Raw genomic sequence first — 20477 nt, 5'->3', positions numbered from 1 at the left:
TTTAAATTGAATGGTATGCCTCAATAAATTGTAAGTGATCATGATGCCAAGTTCATGGGTTAATTTTGAAGAACACTATTTGAGCTCATGGAAACCAAAGTGACTCCTAGCACCACCTATCACTCAAAAACTTTCACGGATCTAATTTTCTGGGGAGATAGAATTTAAAGAAACTTGCAAGAATTGATTTAATTAAAATAATTCATCAAACACCACATGCTCAACATATTCAATAACTGAGAGAAAAATAAATAAAAAAACTTAACTCACAAATCATAACTCCAAGATTGGGTGCAATCATCCCCCCTCATGTGTGTATGGCCTATTTCCCCCACACATGAGTATTTATGAGATACTTTATTCCAATTTAGGCCATAGCCTCCAAAAATACAAAAAGGTGTTTTTCTTGCACGACACTCTCTTATCTTCAAAAATAGAGTGTCCATAAATTGAGGCTTGGGTTTAAAGCATATCACACTTTACAAAAATAAGAAAAGTGAGCTGTCTGCTCACTTTCAGAGATTTAAAGCCTTGGTCGAGAAGGAAAAAGGCATGCAAATAAAATGCCTGAGATCAGATGGTGGGGGAGAATATTTCTCCAATGAGTTCAGCAATTTCCTGAGGAAATATGGAATCAAGAGACGGTTTACATGCAGGTACACTCCGCAACAAAATGGTGTTGCAGAAAGAAAAAACATGCACATTGCAGAAGTAGCACATGCCTTGATGGCTGAAAATAATATGCCATATTAGTTTTGAGCAGAAGCAATAGCAATTGTACATTATGAACACGACACCCGCTGTAGCTATTCATGGTATGACACCTGAATAGAAGTTTACAAGCATAATACCGGATGTGTTTCACTTCATAAGCTCCTCCTAAGTGATATTTCTCCACTCCACTCCGCCTTTAGTGGTGCTTCCCCTAAAAGTTAACCGTGGGGCGTTGGTGAGCCACACGTAACAGTTGGTCCAATTTGGGTAGGTGGAGGGCTTCTCGGATCAAGTCGACACTGAGATGTATTGTTTGCACCTGTCCTTCATTATCCAACACTTGACCTATGGCCTAGTTGGCATCGTATGACTCTATAAAGTACATGCAGTTGTATAGGTCAGGTCCCCAAGGCTCCATAGTGGGCAGCTCGCCGAGCCCAAGCTGCTTCAGGCAGGTTGCAAAAAACAACTGGATTAGCAGCAATGGCCCTGTAGCATGGTCTGGTGTAATACAATAGCTTATGCTCCACTTTATGATTGTTCTTCATAAAGGAGTGGACTGTGTGATCGTTAACTTGCTTCATCAGTCTCCTAGTAGGTGTGATAATTGGGTCGAGTGGTGGCCATACTCCTCGAAGCATCCCCCCGTCGGGCACTTCTTCCTGAGGGTGGGGTTCTTAAGGACCTCCAGAGAGGAGTTAGATGTTTCAACCATGGGTGAGGGAGGGTGGTCAGAAAGGGAAAGCTTGAGAAAAATTTTGGCAAGAGTTCGGATAGGCTAAAAGCAGAAAGTGAGGAAATGAGAGGGGTGGGCCCATATATATAGTTTTCAGAGGGACACGGTCCTGGCAAGCGCATGGTACGGGAATGGCATTGCCAGGAAACAAGTGTACGCTTGGATGTGGCATTGCCAGGAAACGAGTGTATTCTTCTCAATGGTACAGGCATACCATTGGATCTAAGGTTGGAACGAGCATGGATTTGTTTGGTATGGGCGTGCCATCTATTTGGAATGGCCGTATCCTTTTTTGAGTGTTGAGGTTGGAACGTGTGTGGAAGTTGGAGCTGATGATGGAATGGCTGTGGCAACGTTGAAGGAGAATGGTATGGCCGTGGAAAAGGGGAAGGAGAATGGAATGGCCGTGGCATTTCAAGTGGAGGTTGGTATGGCTATGCAACCCTGAAGTTATGAATGGTCCGGCCATGGAAAAGGTAGAGGATAATGGTATGGCCGTGACAAATAGATTTTGTTTTTTGTAGGTACCTTGCAAATAGGTTTTCTACCCGTGGGCTATGTTGCCAACACCCCATTGCGGGTTTTGTACTAATTGCGTGTCCAATTGAGGGTCAGGCAACCAAGGGTCACACATGGAAATGGAGAGTCAAGAGTCACTTGAAGGCCCTCCTATATAATAGGGGCATGGGGCACTCTCAAGGGATGTTCTCTTGTGTAAAACATTGTATCTACTCTCTTACCATTTCATGCTAGAGCTATGTGTTGCTGGAATGAAGTCATATCTCTCGGTGGTATGGGACACCAAGGTAAGGTATGTGGTACTTCATTGTATTTATGTGTGCACCCTTGGGCTCGGTGGATGAGTATATGCCTTATGCATATTTATGCATAGTGATTAGCTAGAGAGATCTTTAGGGTTTTAACATCCGTGTACTTCCAAGCAAAGCAATCCTAGAATTCTGTGAGTAGAGTGATGAGCTCAGTCTCTTCCTCGGCAGAGAGGTCATCTCTAATGTATATTGTAAAGAGAATGTGGGGGAGAGAGAGAACTTGAGTTCCTTGAGCTTGAGTTTCTTGTTACAAGAAACACACACACACACACACACACACACAAGAGAGAGATGGATGGTTGAATTTTCTTCTATCTTCTTTTCTTCTCTACAACCATATAACTAAAAGATAAGAGTACATACATAAAGGGAAAGTACTCTCCTACAACAACAACATACAAAGTAGTCGGTCTATAGTGTGAACCCGACTATATGAGCTGGCTCTATAACTATGCCATAACTCTAGTACTCCAAAGTGGCTATCACATAGCCTATCATCCATTGGCGGCGTATCAACCATAATCTCACCAACCATGCCAGTGACATAAGTGTGAAAGCTATCACCCATGCGGGTCATCAATGTCCACCGTAGCACTAGTTGAGCTCGATATCTCAACACTCCCTCTTAAGCTCAACTCCGCACACTGCAATCCAAGTAAGCTCCTAACCTGTGGAGCTTCTCTGTGCCCAATTCCTTTGTGAAGATGTCAGCCACTTGATCCTCTGTGTTGACATATACCAGATCTACATCACTTGCTATCCTCACAAAGTGATAGTGCATCTCAATGTGCTTCGTTGTTCTAGCATGGTATACTGGATTACTGGCCAACTGTATGCTACCCATGTTGTCACAATAAATGACAACTGCCCTATCCATGGGCTCACCCATATCACCAAGTAGCTTCTGAAATCAAGCTACCTCACAAGCTGCAGCACCCTCGTACTCTACCTCTGTACTCGACAAGGCAACTATTGGCTGCTGCTTACTGCTCTCCAACTCACAACAACACTCCCAAATGAGAACATAAAACCACTAGTAGATCTCTTTTGTTTGCAACACTACTAGCCCAATAAACATTTGTGTACCCATGTAGCTATATCTCTATTACAGCCTCATAGAAAAGTCCATAATCAACTATGGACTTTATGTACTTGTTGATAATCCATCTAGCTACATCCAAGTGTGGCTTCCTAGGGGCCTGCATAAATTGGCTCACAAGTCCAACATCATAACTCAAGTCTGGCCTAGTAATGGTCATGTAGATCAAGCTACCGCCAGAGTCCACCAGGGAACGCCCGTCAACAACTGGGCTGAATATTTGCATAAGGATCTGCATGCAGTTTATTCTAACCCCCAAGGCAAGCTCACAGCCTTCACCCTCCTCACAAAAGTCATCTACCACACCACTGGGGATGGGAGGAGCTTCCCAGGGCAGTGTAGCTCACCGTACCAGATGCAGTCCCCTCTCTCTACCTCCACCCCAATCTCTCCCAACTCACCATCGCCAAAGTGCCATCACTTGGACCCCAAAGGGAAAGAGCCCATTCCCTCCCAATCCAACCAGGGCCCCCAACCAGGGCCCCACCCCAAATGAACAGGAAGCTGTAGAAGCCAAACGCAAGGCCGCTGAGGAGGAGGCACAAAGGCATGCATTTTTGGAACATAACCGTTTGGAAACCCCACCCCCTTACTACAGGATCTTCTCCTTACCCCCCTTATCACTCAGAAGCGGGAACCTCCTGTCCTCAATTATCCCACATCAATACCGTGGAAACCCTCCGCCGGGCACACACTGGTAGCTTCAAATCCAGCGAAGCTTATGTAGAGAGCGTTTTGTGCATCACGTGGGAAAGTACCAAACTTTTCCCAGGGCTTCTCATACAAGGTTCACGAGCTCATCATGCAGATGACGGAATGCATCTATCGCCAACAGGAGATTGCTTCATTGGCACAACATCAAATGTTGCTTGCAAAGGCTCAAGAGAGGAGCGACAAAATCCAGAGGACCTATACACATCCACCCTCAATAACATTCTTCTCTAATAGGTCCTTGATGAAAAGGAGCAACACTTGGTCAATGTCCTCTCCTCTATTTCAAAACTCTAGCACCAGTTCCAAGCAGCACAAGAGTCAACATAGGGGGCTAACCACGACCTATCTCTCACCCAAGAGAGGAGCGACAAAATCCAGAGGATCTATACACATCCACCCTCAATAACATTCTTCTCCAATAGGTCCTTGATGAAAAGGAGCAACACTTGGTCAATGTCCTCTCCTCTATTTCAAAACTCTAGCACCAGCTCCAAGCAGCATAAGAGTCAACATAGGGGGCTAACCACGACCTATCTCTCACCCAAGCCGTAGCCCCAGCCCCTACCAACACCCTCTGGCCCCTCCTCCCCAGTGCCATCGAGAAGAAGGTCAACGCCGTAATGGACACCGCAACTGAACTCCCTCTCCTTGTTTGCAATCCCTCCCCAGAACCCCTACCAACTCCTTGACCTCCATTACAGGACCGTCCGCCTCTTCAACTTGCTTCAACACGACATCTTCATCGACGAACCCCTCTCCCGCACCACAAACGCATATATCCACACCAAGCTCCCACTCCATAGCATCACCCTCCTGGCTCAGTTCTTCTTCCAGGGCCTCATTTCCTTCACCCACCCCCACATCTTCTTCGACCTTCCTACCCACCCTCCCTCATGAGCTGGTCCCACCTCCTACGCTTTGGGATGCCCAAAGACTCAAATGATTTCATCGACCTCTCCATCCCAGACGCGGGCTCTATCCTTACCCATACCCATCCCAATGGACAGCCAATGCCCTCCGTTAGCTCCACCGCAAAGGATGGGAGATCGTCCACGTAGCTTATCGGTCTCTCCAGTGTGATGAGCTCCCGCCATACTCCATAGTTGACCTCCTCATTCTTTATCGTAGATGTCATATCCAAATGGAGGTCATGCAAGCCATGGGCATCATGCAATTTGATGACTCACATGTGGCATTTCCCATGGAGTTTACCCCCGAATAAGCTGCGGAGGCCAAAGTCTCCTTCCGAGCCCATGGCCCCGAATACTCAGACAAAGAAGACGACGACGGAGGCGATGGAGCCCCAGGAGCCCAACCCCCTCAACCACCACCATCCTCATCTCGCCCCCATCAACCCCCACCCTCCAACTCCTCTCACCCAAGCACAAGCACACAAACACCCCCACCCCCCTGGCACCACAAAACTCCCACTCTTCCCCTCACAATCCTCTACACCCATCCATCTCCCCACTCCACCTCCCTCACCAACACCCCCCCCTCACCTCTAACCTTAACACTGAACTTAGGCCTCCGCAACGCCCTTACATAATTACCCTCCTCCACATCGGCTAGATCCCGTTCGATCTCATGGACGAGTAGCCAACCTAGCCGACGACCTTTCTTGTTGAAGCCGTACACATGGGACCAATACTGCAAGGCACCACGTCCACTCCGGATAAACCCTGAATACCTGTTGTTGATGTGACGAAGATGGGCCTAGAATCTTTTCCACGAGGAGCAAACAAAGAACCCAAAACTTCTCTTCAACTTCCCATGGTTTGCTCCTCCGACGCCCCAGCACCCATGCACTGAAGACATGTTAAAGCACACCCATGCACTGAAGACATGTTAAAGCACATCCATGAATTCATCAGAAGATATAACTAGGCACCAGTTCCCTCAATGATCGCCACCATTAGATTCTTCAATCTGATCATCACGTTGTTGGAAACGTTTCCCGAATGGAACCATTATCATGAAGGCACTCAAGGCTTAGCCTTTGACATCAACAAAGGGCCAACATTGAAGCAAATATTTGGCTACTACGAGCACGTCACCCACTTGGCCGTGCCCACGACGGTTGCCTATTTTTTGATACCTGCATGAGCCCACTTGCCACAATGGTTGCCTATTTTTCAGTGCCTGCATAAGTCCACTTGCCATGCAAAAAAGCCTCTTTCTCTCTCCCCATCACCTTTCTCTAAAAGCCATATCTTTCTCTCAAAAGAGAATCTAGCCTGCTCTATAAGGTAGAGTTTACGTACTAGCTATTGATGATTTTCGGTCCAAATTCTTATAGAAAATTACGATAGTCCTAGTGCTGGTCATCCTGGGATACAAAAGACCTATGCACTAGTCAAAAGATAATTTATTGGCCTAGTTTACTTAAGGACGTCCAGGACTTCGTGCTGAAATGCAAGAAGTGTTAGGTCAATAAGCATGAGCACCTCAAGGTTGGAGGTTTGCTTCATCCATTGGATATTCCCAAAGAGAAATGGGAAAGTATTTCCATGTATTTCATCACTAGTTTACCAAGAACGAATCAAGGTAATGATTCGATTTGGGTAGTAGTTGACTGATTGACCAAGATGGTCAAGTATGTACCTACTAAAAAAACGGTTTTTGATCGAACATCTCTACAAGCTATATGGCCTGCCTGTAGATATAGTCTCTGATAGAGATAGGAAGTTTGATAGTCACTTTTGAAGGAAAGTCTTCAAAAATACTTTGAGTATGAGTACGATTGATCATCTGTAGTCTGATGGTCAGATATAAAGAGTCAACCAAGTGTTAGAGGACATTCTTTGAGCGTATGTTGGTAAAAATCAATCTAATTAGGAGGAGTATTTGCCACATTTAGAGTTTTCTTATAATAGTTCGAAACACTTCGCAATTGGATTTAGTCCATTTACGTTGATGTGTGGCTTCTAGCAGACGGGATCTCCTATAGTTGTAGGGCTACTGAAGGAGAAGTTGCAGTTGATTAAGGAGTTCCTTGAAGACATGCAAGATATATTGTATAGGCAACAAAAGATAGCATGCGTAGCGCACAAGATCATGCGAAGATGTATGCAAACAAGGCTCGCAGAGAAGTAGCCTTGGAAGAAGGTGACTTTATATATTGAAAATTCCCTACGAAGTTGGAGACTTTAAAGATGAGAAAGTGTGAAAAAATTTCACCTAGATACTGCAGTCCTTATATCCTTAAGAAGGTTGGTGGATTAGCATTCAAACTTGAGTTACCGGAGAGATCTCAAGTTAATCCTGTTTTTCATGACAGTAGACTACAAAAAACTGTTGACCATAAGGACAACATAGTTTCTCCAACTATATTGGTGGATTTGATAGAACCACCATCTATATTGGTGGATTTGATAGAACCACCATCTATTCCACATGAGCTTGAGAGGATTCTCATATTTAGAGATCGAAACATGAGGCACACTGTGACTGAGAGGCACTTGTTAAGTGGAAAGAACGCAAGAATGAGGTGCTTGAGTATACTAACCAAGAACTTTCCAGAGTTCTTTTTTGCAGATGAAAACTCTTCTTAAGGAGGGAGTAATGTTATGTAGCTCATAGCTACAGGCAGATCAATCGGCCTCCGAGACCATCCACGAGAGTGTGGGCGGAAAGTGAGCTAGGGTTCAAGGGCATCGAGGTGGGGTGACCAAGCATGTGTGGGAAAGAAGGCCACTATGTACATATGTCCGCCGACGGTGAGGATCCCTATCTTCATTCCCTCTATGGCTAGGTGGTGATCCAAAGCTGTCCTCCGTCTCGTCAACGAGCTGCCGCTACAATTGCATGACATTGAGCTCTCATTTTACAATGACCACCCCCCCATTTACAATTTGGGAGCGCCCCAAAACTAGCTTCCTAGCTCTTGTATATAATACATTTTATGGAATATGAAAAGGAACAATCCCATTAGTCTCAATTGAGTTTTGCTCTCTCTCTCTCTCTCTCTCTCTCTCTCTCTCTCTCTCTCTCTCTCTCGCTTGAGCTTGAGCTTGAGCTTGTGGATGCTTGGTTGTGTTGTAGATGCTTGCATGCTTGATTGTTGTTGTGTGTGCATGTTAGGAATGGTGTTAATCTAGCTTCTCCTCTCCTCTCCCCTCTCTTGTCTCTCTACCAAGATCCCTCTTGCATGCATGTTGGCATGGAGTGAAGGTTGAGCTTTCCATAGCTCCCTCCTTCTTTGCTCTTCACCTAGCTTGTAAATCTCCACTTTGGTGACACAAGTGGTGGTGGAGTGAGCCCCTTGCGGCCTCACAAAGGGGAGTTAACCCTCATTAGGGTTGGCTAAGTGCTAATCTTGACCCTTGCATGGTTGTTTCTCTTCTTCTTTCCATCTCTTGTGTCCAAGGTTGTATGTTTAGCTTAATACCCTATAAGGAGGACTTAGCTTGTCAAGAAATTTATCCCACCATTTGTAGGATTTGGAGTGACATCATCCACACCCTTATGGCCACTTGGGCCAACATCTAAGGATCCAAGGATCTTCAAGGGCTACGAAGAGAAAGGACGGCAAGTTTATGAGATTGCAATCATGACATCTTTTTCACTACCACTCGTATGGGACCTTGTTGGCAGCACAAGGCACTTGATTGGTTGAGATTTCCCCTTTGTTTGGTTTGAAATCTCTTTTTTTGTATATTTTTTCATGCTTAATAGAAGTCTCTTCTTTGAAGAAATAAAAACAACCCAATAAATAAAAGCCAAATTTTATACAAGAAAACGAACTCTTAAAGAAGATTGCCTTGAATTTTAAAATCAATTTGATATTTTGAGTGAGAGAGAGAGAGAGAGAGATGATGATGATATCACCGTCATCATCATAATTTGTAAAGTAATTTTTGGTAATATATCGTCTATTACGGAAAAAAGAAGAGCGATGATGATGATATCAATCTACATAAAGAACCCATGAGATCAAACAACATTACATTATGATCTTCAAACTCTATGTGTAAGTGAAAATCTATCTAGTAGTGATAGTCGCACCCACACACACACACACACACAGTTTATATTAACATATGTCCCCAAAAGACACCAAGTGCTATGAGACCAAAGAGTAATACAATACAACAGAGAGAAAGAATAAGGGGGGGAGGGGGGGGGCACACTTCTTTGAATTTTTTAATGAGAAAAACAAAAAACTACTTTTTTTTCAAATGCGAGGGAGGGTGCCGATATAACATGCCTTCACTTTGTGGTAGATTTGAACCCTACCTTTGGGATAAACCCCAAAGGTCAACAAAAGATAACTTCTAGCAAGTTCATTCCTTTCCCGTCAAATTGGACAGACAAGGGTGCCTATCAAAAGGCAACCCTGATTGTCTAATGTAACCAATGATGAGAAACTTGCAAGTCTCATCCCTTTCCTGTCAAATTTGATGGACAAAGGTGCCCATCAAAAGGCAACCCTGACTATCTAATGTGAACTCTTTCATATGTCTACTAGTAGATGGGCGGGCACCTTATCACCTGGCCTACAAATTACAATGGTTTGTTTCTAACCCTGTGTTATCTCCTTTGTAAGGAAATCTCTTGCCTTGAGTTTATGCAGCTGAATATAATGGGCCTTGCATTTCTTTTCGTATCGCCTGACTAGGGGATTAATGAATTATATCCATGAGTTTGGTTGATGCTTTGCAACTATGGATCACTATCCCAGTACTTCACATATTAACAAATAAAACCTCCTCTTCAAAGATAAGGAACAAAGGACTATATGTTTCAACTATTTTTTTAGTTCAGCATCAAGATTCCCCTCTAAAAGCATATTATGTCAATTACAGCTACCAATGATCATGTAAATTAAGAGAGCTAATCTTTCTGTGATTTTTGCAAGACGTCCCCAGATAGTCACATGGGCAAGTAAAGATTGCATGCTAGGAATGATTATACATGAGATCTTCTCTTAGGCGATAAATCGATATACTCTCTAGCTCTCATTAGTAAAGAGAAACCTAGTGTAATTAGTCTTGATGTTTTTAGATAATCCTTGCTCATTAGCTTATCATTGTGTTAAACCTTAATCATGGATTAAGTGATTTGATTTGATCCTTTTTAGCTAGATTTTGAGCATTGTTTGTAGACCTTCTTGCAAGGGGAGGGGTATTGGAAGATAAGTGAGGGAGGTGGGAGGAAAAGAGAGGAGTATTTGAGGAAGAGGAGAGGTGTGCTCAAAAGGTGCATGTTGCAATGTGTAGAAAGTGGAGTGCACTATATGATCAACCTGGGAGTTAAAGGTCATGCTGAATAACCAGTAAAAGCTCCACTAATTATTTATTGGAAACAACAATTTCCTGATTCCAACTTGGGAAGGCTTCCCACAACGGGAAAAAAAAAAAGGGGGCTAGGACTAAATCCACTGTTTACACTAGAAAGAATTCAATAGACTAGAAACCTACAGCTGGTATGCCCACCACTGATCTTGTATAATGCTTTCCAAGTGCCATGTATAGTTGCAAAAAAGAAAAGCTAGAGTTACACTTGATTATATCCGGATGGAAACCTGGGTTCTCTTAAATGGCTTTGCAGAATCCATTCTTGGACTCCACTAAGGGGGGGGGGGATCACTTGTTCTCCAGCATGTGTTGTCTGGATGCTATCTCTGACATTCTTCCAAAATGTATGGTGTTCTTATCATTACCAAAACTTCAGTTTTCTAAACCACTCAGCACCTTAAATCACACACCTGTTCCCACACCTCCCCTGTCAAGCAGAAGGGGGTAAAAGCACACTCCTAGGCTGGCACACCTGCAAAAAGCAAGAAACTGCACTGTGAGGACACATTTGAGTCAAACCAGGCAATCAACTTAGGCCAAGAAACTCTAAGAAAGCTCCGGCCACACACATTTGTCACAACAAAAGGGCCTTTAAAACTGAAAACATACACAATTGCAATTAGTGTCATCCACCATCACCAAGAAGACTAGCTGCGCATGCAGCCTCGTACTAAGCCACTGTTGGTCCCTTCTTGCTTGTCCAGAAAATGAGCCCTTGTTGTTGAGTGTCTTGTGTTTGGATCAGTTGCAGTACCTGAATCAGTTTAACCTTCATGAAGGGCTCCTCTCCTGTAGATAATGCCATAAGTTGTACCTTGCACATACTTGAGAACTCAAAGACCAGCTCTCTCATGACTCCCAGGATCGAGAGGAAAACTGAGTCAAAACTCCCACTGCATTGCTGAGCAGAACTGATATCTGGATTGGCCGAATGGACCAATGAGCCAACCAACCTCCTTTATAACATGGAATCAACCAATGAAGACGCATCCTGAGCTGACAGCTTTTGTCCAAGATCCATGGGTGATGAAATGGGCTTTACATTCAACCATCTCGAATGCCTGCAAAGAGTTGAGAAGCTTGATGCTTCAGTAGGAAGCATGCTAGAAGCGAATTGAGGAGAGAGATGAGAGCACGTGCAGAGAAAAGGGAGAGTCCAGCAGGAGCTCTTTCGACAAGAAAAAGACAAGGTATGTTTCTTTTGTGATAAGAAAGGTCATTTCGCAGAAGATTGTTTCAAGAGAGGGGGAGGAGGAGAAGTAGAAGGCCCAAGACACCAAAATAAAGGCTATCAATGTTGCAGTGACACAGTGACACAGGAGCAAGATCTCTTCCTTAGCATTGAGGAAGACCATGGGGATTCAGCGTTAGTCTCTAGAGCAAGAGATCAAAGGAACATGAACAGCCAGGCAATTGAACACCTGAGTCAAAGGCAACATTGGTTTGGGCCTTGCTCCATGTATATTCCAGAATGTGAGAATTGGGGATAATTCTAAGGTGCCAGAAAAGGGGGCAAGGTTCCCATGTTCGATCGCAGAGGTGAGAAGAGGTAGATAAAAGACGCTCTGTTCGTTTCTGAACTCCATAAACATCTTTTATTTGTCAATGCCATTACCGAGGGACCAAGGTGGAGTTTGAGCACACCAGGGGAGTACGGGACAAGGCCACAAGGGAAGTTCTTCCATCAAGAGTTCAAAATGATGGACTCTAAAAGGTCACAACTTTTCTTGCGTAGGCCAGTGACAGTGTAGAGCTCTTGTGCCTATGTGCAAGGGTTTTCAGAATAAAGGGCAAAGAGAGCAGCAGAACTCAAACACACAGCACACACAATAGCCCTAAATCTACTGTATTGTATTATGTGCAAAGCAAATGTTGACAACTGAATTTCCAAGTATTGAATGTGATTGAAAATGCTGATCACAAATCTCAGCCCAATACCCTGCCATAGATTCCACCTTGATCAGCGCAATAACGGTATGCAAGATTGGTTGGCCTATTCACATGTTGTTTGCCTGTAGAGGACTGACACATGGCCAGGGCTGTCAGAATACGCAGCGGAGATGATGACCAGATCTGGGAACACGAGCAAAAAACGCATGCAGAAAAACAGCACAAGAGAGAGAGAGAGAAGTAGGCGTGTAACTCTGCTCTGATATACACAAGAAGATCCCGAATATGATACAAGTGTGGTATGGGGGCTGGGGGCCTATTTATATGCCCCCAGATAGGCAGTCGGCCTGCTGAAAAGACCTCCACGACTGTAGCATCAGTCGGCCAGCACTGAATGAAGCCCACGACTGTATATGCCCAATGCACAGGGGTCCACGACTGCTGTTGGGTCAGTCGGCCAGCTACTCAGTGCTCCTACCAACTCAGAACTGCCTCCCAAGCCACATAAAAAATAGGAAAAAATAGGGGAAAAATACGAAGAGTGGGGAAAAATGGGAAAACACCTCATAAGGGCGGGCACACCCACAACAAAGGCCCTGGTGTATAAAACTGGACAGGAGATGACTTCTAACACCCCCTCTCAGCTCCTGGCTGTGAAACCAACCACTGGGAGCTGGGGTGCCGCCCGAGCAAGTCCTGAGAGAGCGACTTCGTGAAGAGGTCCACATGTGCAAGAATTGCCATGGTCATTCTCTGGAGCAAGTCCAAAAGGGGGCAGCCAGAAAAAGATGATTAGAACCAAGATTTGGGACATAAAGTGCAGATGTGGCAAGAGTTGGACTAGGAGAAGCACCAAGGGGACCAGTCGTGCGTAGAAGAGCAAGATGATTGCTGTCGGCTGCATGAAGACTGGTTGGCGCTGCGTTTATGGAAAATACATGCCCAATCGGCTGGCCGACTGCTGTCCAAAGGCCTATATAAAGGCACAGATGCTCATAGTTGAATTCATTTACTCCACTAGGGAGTGGGTCCAGCATTAGGACTATTTTGGGGTGTTTCCACCTTTTCATGGAAGGCAGCCTATGGCTATAGAACCTAGGTAACCTTTTGTACCATATGAATATACTGAATTTCCAGCTATTTCTCTCTCTTCTCTCCCTTCTGTCTGCGTTTTTGAATCAGCATGTTCTAAGTGGTGTTTAGGGCTGAAAGAAGACTCTCAGAGCTTCCGCGTGGGGTATCAGGGCATCAGGCTCAGCAAAGCTAAACACTGATTCAGTCCCATACGATGGTGTACAGGTCCAAGGTATAGGAAAGTGCACAGGTACGAAGCCCAAGGCAAGGAACACAAGATCGGGAAGAGCTCCCAAGAGGTTTGTTGGTGGTGTTCCACAAAGCCCAGAGGGGATGGCAGCCTGTGAGCCAGATAGGTTTTCGGGCAACGGTCTCAAGGGAGGATGATCCTCCAAGGGGTGGAGTGAGAGTGCCAAACTCATTTCTCACGAATGAAGACCAAGACGGTGTTCAGAGACAGGGCAAGAACGGATTGGGGACTGGATGAAACAGATGCATAGATCTTATTCAGAGTCAGAGTGGTTTTGGAGACCAAGCCGGGTTTTCAGTGAAAAGGGTTGCCAGAGATGGATGGATGTTAGAGGGACTCAGGGAACAGAATGGGATGATGACAATCATCCAAGAACAAGTTGGAATCCCATCATCAAGTTTAGCAGAGGGGGATGTCATGTGCAAGAATTGCCATGGACATTCTCTAGAGCTAGTCCAGAAGGGGGCAGCCAGAAAAAGATGATTAGAACCAGGATTTGGAGCATAAAGTGCCAGATGTGGCAAGCGTTGGACTAGGAGAAGCACCAAGGGAACCAGTCGTGCGTAGAAGAGCAAGATGATTGCTGTCGGCTGTATGAAGACTAGTCGGCGCTGCGTTTATGGAAAATGCATGCCCAGTCGGCTAGCACTTCTATCGTCCAAAGGCCTATATAAAGGCACAGATGCTCATAGTTGAATTCATTCACTCCACTAGGGAGTGGGTCCAGCATTAGGACTATGTTGGGGTGTTTCCACCTTTTCATGGAAGGCAGCCTATGGCTGTAGAACCTAGGTACCTTTTCGTACCATATGGCCTCCTATGATGGTAGAGGCCATATTTCAGACTATATGCCTGCTAGACAGATTCAGAGAGATGCCACAGGACAGATTATCATACAGAGCTTTTGAGGCATCTAGACAGTTGGCTAAGGCAAGAGACAGAGGATCATGGTATGCACAGGTCACACATTGGTTCTCACAGCATGGCCTAGACATGGATCATCTACCACCATTCCAGTATGACAGGGATGCACCACATATCCGTCTCTCTCATAGTGAGAGGAACAGAGTATTGAGACAGGATCTATGGCAGCTCTATACACGAGAGACATGGATATCGCCTACACAACCTCTTCCACCGAAGATGCTATACTACAGAGATCACTTCATGAGTATCACTGATGATGGATTTATAGAGAGGCCTAGATACATGGAGGGCTTTTTACCACACGGCTCCCGAGTGGCTATTGGTCAGCTCAGAGTTTCATCACACCGATTGGAGATTGAGACTGGTAGAGCAGCACGGATCCCCCAAGAGGAGAGGGTATGTAGATTGTGCAGAGAGGAGGTGGAGAGTGAGGAGCATTATGTATGCAGATGCAGAGCATATACAGCCATCAGAGAGAGATATCCCATTTTATTCAGAGAGCCACATTCCCTACGCCAGATCTTTGAGGCAGCAGACCAGCGCATACTGGGGAGATACATTCTAGACATACAGCGCCACAGAGAGACATTATTACAGGCTCAGACAGCTCCAGAGGGGGGGCGACAGACACAAATTACTACATTTTTTCAGAGATCCATCCCCCTCCCAGCCCCTACACGGCAAGGAATTACTCTCCAGAGAGCAGAGACACTTAGAGCCCGCAGGAGACAGAGGACACCTGGCTTTCGGACACCACGCCTATACCAGAGAGAGATGACAGAGATCAGAGCTCAGTTTCACAGAGAGGGTGCGGAGCGACTAGCTCGCTTCAGAGCACACCCGGGCATGTTCTTCAGGGAGCTGTGGACACCCCCTTCACTGATGTATACCATTTTATACCCCCAGTATGGTACAGGATGGAGCTAGCTAGGTTGCATATCATGATTGTATACTCCATGCATATAGCTTTGCATTCTCCTAGTAGTAGAGCTCCATCTCCTGCACACCCAGATTCAGCTTTTTTATTTAGTACTTTTTCATTTTGTTGGGATGACAGAGGATACCCATACAGGTACTCCGATTTGTCTCATAGGCCGAGTTCGGTCTTATGGAAGACGTTAATAAAATCTTTCTTTCTTTCTTTCTTTTCTCTCTCTACTCTCCCTTCTGTCTGCATTTTTGCATTAGCATGTTCTAAGTGGTGTTTAGGGCTGAAAGAAGACTCTCAGAGCTTCCGCATGTTACAGTACAGGGGCTCTATGAGATCAAGATGGTGGTCCCCCAAATGGAGATAACTCTTTGGTCAAATTGGTACTAAAGAGATACCCGTGCTCGTCTAGAATACGATGTTTGTCTGCCAACTTCATGGCCTAAACATACACCATAAATGTGTCACCACCTTTGCATATTGCCACCTTCATGTGAAGAGCGGATACCACTGCAACACGTCCAGAATGAGATGGCAAGGATTCCTCGACAGAATCCTTGCCATCTTGAAATGTCAGCCTGTGCCCCTTGTGGTAGGTCCACTTGCATAATCATACAACCAAGGCCTAGAATAACATCCACCTAATAAAAAGGCACCACTTTGATTGAACAACAAACTGAAAATCTCCAAAAGCCAACACGGCATCCTCCAATGAGCAACCCAAAATTGGTTCAACTTCTTCCGCCATGGCAGTAGCTAAGACTATGCCACTGGTGTCCACCGTCATATGCAGCTTCAACTGCTCAACCACACGGTCCCGGATGATGTCCTTTGAGGCTCCTCCATCAAAGAATATGGACACCATATATCCATGAATCGTCCCTCTACACATCATCGTATCATGTCGGCCCAGGACTACTGAGATCTTGCCAGACTAGGTCAAGTAAAGCGCAATTTTAGTACTAGTGGGAGTAGGAGGGGAGGTAGATACTGCCGGTGTCATCAATACTCTTGCAATAGACAACCTGACCACCTCCTTGTTCTTCTTGTTACCCTTGCCATTATGCTTCTTTATGTTCTTTGGATAGTCCTTTCCAATATACACGAAAGAATCACAATAAAAGCACTACTTGACACCCATCTTGGCACGTCGCTCTTCAAGGTGAGGCGAGACATTGAGGGTCCCCCACTTGAGTCTTGTCTTGTCCTTACCATCCTTGGCCTTGGACTCCCAAAGGTTCCATGAAGAGCTTCTTCAGCATTCAGCCAGCATACGTGCATCCCTCAGTTGTGGGTTTGCATAGTGGTCATTCAAGGGAGCTTGGACAGCATATGGTTCACCTTGCATTCGGTCTACTTTGCCCTTGCGCTGGACCTTCAGTGGATATTTGGGACCCAATACTATGCTGACTCTTATCTTCTCTCTCTCTTCTCTTCTCTCTCAAAGTAAGGTGGAATTTCATAAACTCATGGGATTAAAGAAGGCTTTGTTGTGTGTTATGACGATCAACCTATTGCATGCTACGTTGGTATCAGAGTTGCAGGTTGTGACCCAACTTGGCTACCTAAAAGTGAGCATTCTGCGGATGGTAAAACTACGGTTAAGAAAAACCACCCAAGTCTCCACAATGTCAGGAGAGACGTCGCTTGAAAGCCACAAAGAAGATATGGAAGGAGAGATCTACAAAGACACCACCACTATAAAAATGCTTCCGTAAAACAATGAAGACTTCATCAAATTACTCTTGGAACAAAACAAATCGCTAAGGCAACAGATAGAGGCTAAAGAAGAAGAAGCAGCCAAAGAAAAAAAAGCTAAGGAGGAAGCTGAAAAAGCCGAAAGAGCTCTCAGAATTGGAAAGATTGTTCCTCATCATGGATCAACAAAGGCAAAAAGAAGATGCCAAAAAGGCGGAAGAACGACGGGCCAAAGAAGCTCGACGTGACAATGAACGAAGGGCTGAGGACGCCAAATGCAGGGTTGAAGAAGACCAAATACGGGCAGAACGAGCAACCCAATAAAGGCTTGAACGTGAAGCTATGTGACTCCAAAACCGCCATTTGATAGTTGCTATGCAGGCAAACATGCTGTCTCTTCTCCCTACCCTGGTGCAGCAAGGACTGAGTTCCTCCACCACCCCAACCACCTCCGTCATATGAGATCAACCAAATTTGTTATCTCATCTAACCTATTTGACAAGCACATGTTCTACACCATTTGCTGGCTGCTATTGCCTTTGTAAAAGCCTCTTGCTACATAACATGATGTTCATTGTTTGATGTCTCTCTCTCTCCTTTGCTCTCCCTCTCTCCTATGTTTTGCTTCCGCATTGTGCAACTTTATCATGGTATCAGTCACTTAGGTGACCGGCACTTCAAGGTAGTGGTGGTGAGTTTCCTTATTGCAAGAAGTTCAGTGTTTTGGGAGCAGAAGGCGGCGTGTGCTTTTGCTACATATGCAGCAGAGGGCTGCGTTTTGTGCAAATTTCCAGGTGGCTGCGATTTTCCTCACCGCTTGGCTGCTGCATTTTCCTCTGGCTGCTGCGTTTTCATCTTGAGGCTGCGTTTTCACATTGGAGGCTGCCTTTCTCTTCTTGGGTGTTGTGCTCCAACTTTGGTGGCTGCGTTTTTGTGGTGGCTGCAGCTCTTTCTCCCCTATGCTATCTTCTCCATCACCCGTTGTTGGTGGTGGTGTGTGGGCTGTGTTTTCAGCCCTGGGCAGCAGTGGAGGTGTTTCTTCCCGTGTGCTTCAGCCTTGCCTTCACTAGAGAGGGGGCTGTCAGTCTTGTGTTTTCGCGGTGTTGGCATTTGGAGCAGATCTCTAGACAACAGTTGGTGGCCGTCTTCTTCGTGTGTGGAGTGCCAAACTTGTGGCATCTTCAGCCTGCCCCTTCTTTGATGGATCTATCTCCTTTGTGGGTGTTTTCTGGCAAGATTTGTGGGCTTGTTTGCTGCAGTCCAGTCCCACTCTACCTCAGTTCTCAGAGGGGGCTAATTGGTCCTTTCCTTCCGTGGCGTTGGAGTTTGTTGGAGATTGGTTGTGGAGTGTTCAGAACATCAGTGGCACAAAGGCTTGCTTGCAGAGGTGTGCTATTGCCGTGGATAGAGGAGGCATCTATCCTTGTTTCTCAAGAGTAGGTAAGGTTCCCTCCTAGTAGACAGGATCAGACACTTGCTATAGTGCAACAAACAGGACAGTGTCACTGCTACTCTTTTGGAAAGCAGGTTCATTTGGCCAAGGATTGCAAGACCAAAGGTACAGTCTAGGCCAGGACCAAGTTTTCAAAGACGGTCAGTGATCATATACAGGATGATGACTTTGATTCTTCTAGCGTCCCCAAGGCTGCCAGAGCCAGCGAGGACTTGGATGGTCAGCTTCTATAGTTATATAGCTAGTTCTCCCCCATGTGCTTCCAGCCAGAGGAGGCTTGTGGTCGGGAGAGGGGGCTGTTAGTAGCTCCATTTCTCGTGCATGGGATCTGTGAGTCAGAGTTCCAAGCATTAAAAATATCTCGTAAGACAAGTTCATTTTGGAGCTATGGACTAGATGTGTTCCATGTCTATTGCTTGGTGTAGTAGAGATTATGGATTGGATGAGTTCCAAGTTCATTGTTTGAGGTTTTCTAGGACGTGATGTGTTCACAGTCCACTGTTGGGGGGTAATGGGCACGGTGTGTTCAACAGCTCATCATTTTATTCTTGGAGTTCACTACACACTTGTGTGGGAATTCGGAGCCAAGCAAAGTTCTTTGTTGTTCGTAGTGGCATTTTGTTTCGAGGAAACAGGTTGGCAGGTGCTCTTTCCAAGGTGTATCTGGTACTACGCAATATTGGAGTGTCCATAGTTGCATCTTCATCAGCTTATCTTCTTCAAACTCTTGCACACTATGAGCTATAGAGGGGGTGTTAGAAATTGAGCATCTCAGTATATTTGGGGAAATGCCTATTTATGGGTTTTATCCTATTTATCTTCCTATTTAGTTGGTCATGGGCTATCGGCCAGCTCTTAGGGACAGTTGGCCAACTTCCCAGCATCACTATAAAAGGGGCCCTCCCATATTCACTTGTTATCTCATCTAACCTATTTGACAGGCACATGTTCTACACCATTTGTTGGCATATTGCCTTTGTAAAAGCCTCTTGCTACATAACTTGATGTTCATTGTCTGATTTCTCTCTCCTTTGCTCTCCCTCTCTCCTATGTTTTACTTCCGCATTGTGCAACTTTATCAGGAAGGAGCACCTCCAGAAAGAAAACGCAGGTTCAGCAGAAAATGCAGCCAGCAAAGAAGAAAACGTAGCCACCTTCTGAAGCCAGAAACACAAGAGGAGAGGGAATCAAAACGCAGATGAGGGCAGCCAGGACCTAGTCGACTGATAGCATGTTAGAGTATGCACATGCAGAAGCATAGACAAGGAAAGAGAGAGCACTTGTTGACAAAATCACCTTTATTATAGCATGAGACTTTCACAATGGCAATAGCTAGCAAAGAGAGCAGTACAATGTGCTAGGATTGGATACAATAAGTGATAATGAGGAGGCTCTTTATATAGTGATGCAAGGAGCTGGCTGATTGTTCCATGGTCCATAAATCAAGGGAAAATGGTTAAAACACTAATAAATAGGCATAGTCCCAATACATTGAGACGCACAATATTCTAACATTTACACCTATACAAACACATATAGATGGATACACACGTACTGATAGGTAAACATGGTGGACATAAAGGACACAAAAGACTCCGAAATAACCAACAAACCCGCCATTCCGAGGGAAGGTGGTGTCTTATGAAGTGGCCTTCATACTTATGGCGATTTGGGCTCACTGGCACCACATGATGCAAAAGATCACAGTGGCCATACCTGACGTGATACAAGAGATCACAATCAAGCCTGCAAATGGAGTTTGACCACACATAAGATTTCTTAGACCTTTTAGACTAATCTCCTGACTCAAAATAGGATTAACGAGGAAATTATAGAGGCTTCTATAACACAAGGCAGTACAAACA

At 45.1% G+C, this 20477-nt stretch overlaps 1 protein-coding gene across 2 annotated transcripts in view; it reads right to left on the bottom strand.

Annotated features, from left to right (window-relative positions):
* Nucleotides 1–10366: 10366 nt before the first annotated feature.
* The window catches only part of LOC147625168 (heterogeneous nuclear ribonucleoprotein 1-like), a 34721-nt gene continuing 24610 nt past the window's right edge, over nt 10367–20477 (bottom strand). Inside the window, exons 3-4 of one of the 2 annotated variants that reach the window (XR_015268932.1) lie at nt 11002–11453; nt 10367–10864 (exon numbers count right to left, since the gene is read on the bottom strand). Coding sequence is in view for 1 of the 2 variants with exons in the window: in XM_086818416.1 (XP_086674542.1) it covers nt 10851–10864 (14 nt within the window). In the remaining variant the exon portion in view is untranslated. The remainder of the gene's footprint in view (nt 10865–11001; nt 11454–20477) is intronic. The other variant, XM_086818416.1, reaches the window with a different exon arrangement.

The sequence above is a fragment of the Cibotium barometz genome, chromosome 24, assembly GCF_041138505.1.
Source record: "Cibotium barometz isolate CiBa-2024 chromosome 24, ASM4113850v1, whole genome shotgun sequence".
In the NCBI taxonomy this organism is placed as follows: Eukaryota; Viridiplantae; Streptophyta; class Polypodiopsida; order Cyatheales; family Cibotiaceae; genus Cibotium; species Cibotium barometz.
This window is presented reverse-complemented; position numbering and strand designations above follow the sequence as displayed.